We start from the raw sequence: 1,899 nt of genomic DNA, 5'->3' as shown, positions 1-1,899 counted from the left end.
TCCTTTATATTAGTAAACAAAGAAAAAAATACAGAGCTACATAGGTAGCTCTATCTGCTGCGGATTCAAATACTATGCATGCATGCATACAAGCATATTTGCATGCATGCATATTTGCATGCATGCATGCATGCATGCATGCAGAAACGCTGCAGCGTTAATGTTGCTGCATTGCGCAGCAGCAAAGGAGATGCGGTTGTTGTATTAAGGGTTTATAATACAAAGATAAACCCTTATTAGGGTTTAGATTCCTCAAGGGTTTAGGGTTTAGGGTTTAGGGTTTATTGTGTTAATTGTGTATTAATACAATCTAATTTAGCACGGAGTGTATCTACAGCTCGTTGTGCAGTTAGACTCATCATAAGAATATTTATTTCTTTTTCTGCTTCTTTTCTTGCTGCTCCTCTTAATCTATTTAGACACTCTACTGCCTCATATACTTCTGCTGCAGCAGCAAAGAGACAGAAACAGCAGCAGCAGCAGCAGGTGCAGCAGCAGCAGCAGGAGCAGGAGCAGGAGCAACAGCCAACAGAGACACAGAAGGCTAGTTGTAGCAGCAGCAGGACTAGCAACAGCAGCAGCAGCAGCAGGACTAGCAGCAACAGCAACAGCAGCAGCAGCAGGTGCAGCAAGATCGAACCTCTGTCTGCATGCATTTGTGCTTGATGTAGAGCTTGTAGATTATTAATTAAAGGAGAAGAAGAAGAAGAAAAAGAAGAAAAAGAAGAAAAAGAGGAAGAAAAAGAAGAAGGGAATGAGGTGTACATACACCCCAATAAGAAACAAAATAAATGAGAAAATACACCGTAATTATCCATTATAAATATTGTTTTTTTACTCTTTTTTATTGTATTATTTATCATCTCCTGCATAAATAAATAAATAAATAAATATAAATAAATAAATAAATATAAATAAATAAATTAATAAATAAATATAAATAAATAAATAAATAAAATAAATAAATAAATAATGACTTACTACTGCAGCAGGAGGAGAAAGAATTGGATAAAAAGAGAAATGAGGAATAAAAGGAGAAAAAGAAGAAAATATTAAATCTATTAATTCGTCTTCTTCTCCTGCCTGCATAAATAAACAAATAAATAAATAAATAAATAAATAAATAAATAAATAAATAAAATAAATAAATAAATATAATAAATAAATAAATAAATAAATACCTCTTTTAATTCTTTTAATGCTTTATTAAGAGGTAGCTGCCTATACACCGCAGAAGTTAACGAAGAAATTGCCAAAGACAAACGATTGGCAGAAATTGAATAATTTAATCGGCTTAATAAACCGCCAAAACCCTGCAGCCACGCAAACCCTAAACCCTAAACCCTAAACCCTAAACCCTAAACCCTAAACCCTAAACCCTAAAAAATTTGTAAACCCTAAGAAAACCCTAAACCCTAAAAATAAAATAAACACTAAAAAATAAATATTCATAATTATAAGGAAAATTAAATCTTGAGGGAAAAAATTCAGGGAGAAAAATGTTTGCATGTACCAAACCCTAAACCCTAAACCCTAAACCCTAAACCCTAAACCCTAAACCGCGATTTAGGGTCTTTTTAGGGTTTTACCTGCTGCATTCCTTCGACTGTATCCTCTAATTGCTGCACTCGTGCTGCAGCATCAGCAGCAAATTCTTTTATTTGCTGCTGCTGCTCGTATAATTTATAACTCCTCTCCTCTACTACGGATAATGCTGCACGTGCCTGAGGTGTATGCACAACACAAACCCTAAACCCTAAACCCTAAACCCTACTAAACCCTAAACCCTAAACCCTAAACCCTCGAGGTGGTATTATGATTTACCTGTGCCTCCAGTGCTTCTTTTGTGTCTTCTTGAATCTTAATAAAAAAAAAAAAAAAAAAAAAAAAAAAAAAAAT

General features: G+C 34.2%; 1 protein-coding gene across 1 annotated transcript in view; it reads right to left on the bottom strand.

Annotated features, from left to right (window-relative positions):
- Window positions 1-1,683: 1,683 nt before the first annotated feature.
- EMWEY_00041220 (hypothetical protein) overlaps window positions 1,684-1,899 on the bottom strand; it is a gene marked incomplete at both ends in the record, with an annotated part of 2,706 nt that continues 2,490 nt past the window's right edge. Inside the window, one exon of the mRNA XM_013478822.1 lies at window positions 1,684-1,724. Within this exon, the coding sequence (XP_013334276.1) occupies window positions 1,684-1,724 (41 nt within the window). The remainder of the gene's footprint in view (window positions 1,725-1,899) is intronic.

The sequence above is a fragment of the Eimeria maxima genome, genomic scaffold (assembly GCF_000499605.1).
Source record: "Eimeria maxima Weybridge genomic scaffold, Emw_scaff698, whole genome shotgun sequence".
In the NCBI taxonomy this organism is placed as follows: Eukaryota; Apicomplexa; class Conoidasida; order Eucoccidiorida; family Eimeriidae; genus Eimeria; species Eimeria maxima.
The sequence above is the reverse complement of the archived record's forward strand: the minus strand, read 5'-3'. Positions and strand labels throughout refer to the sequence as shown.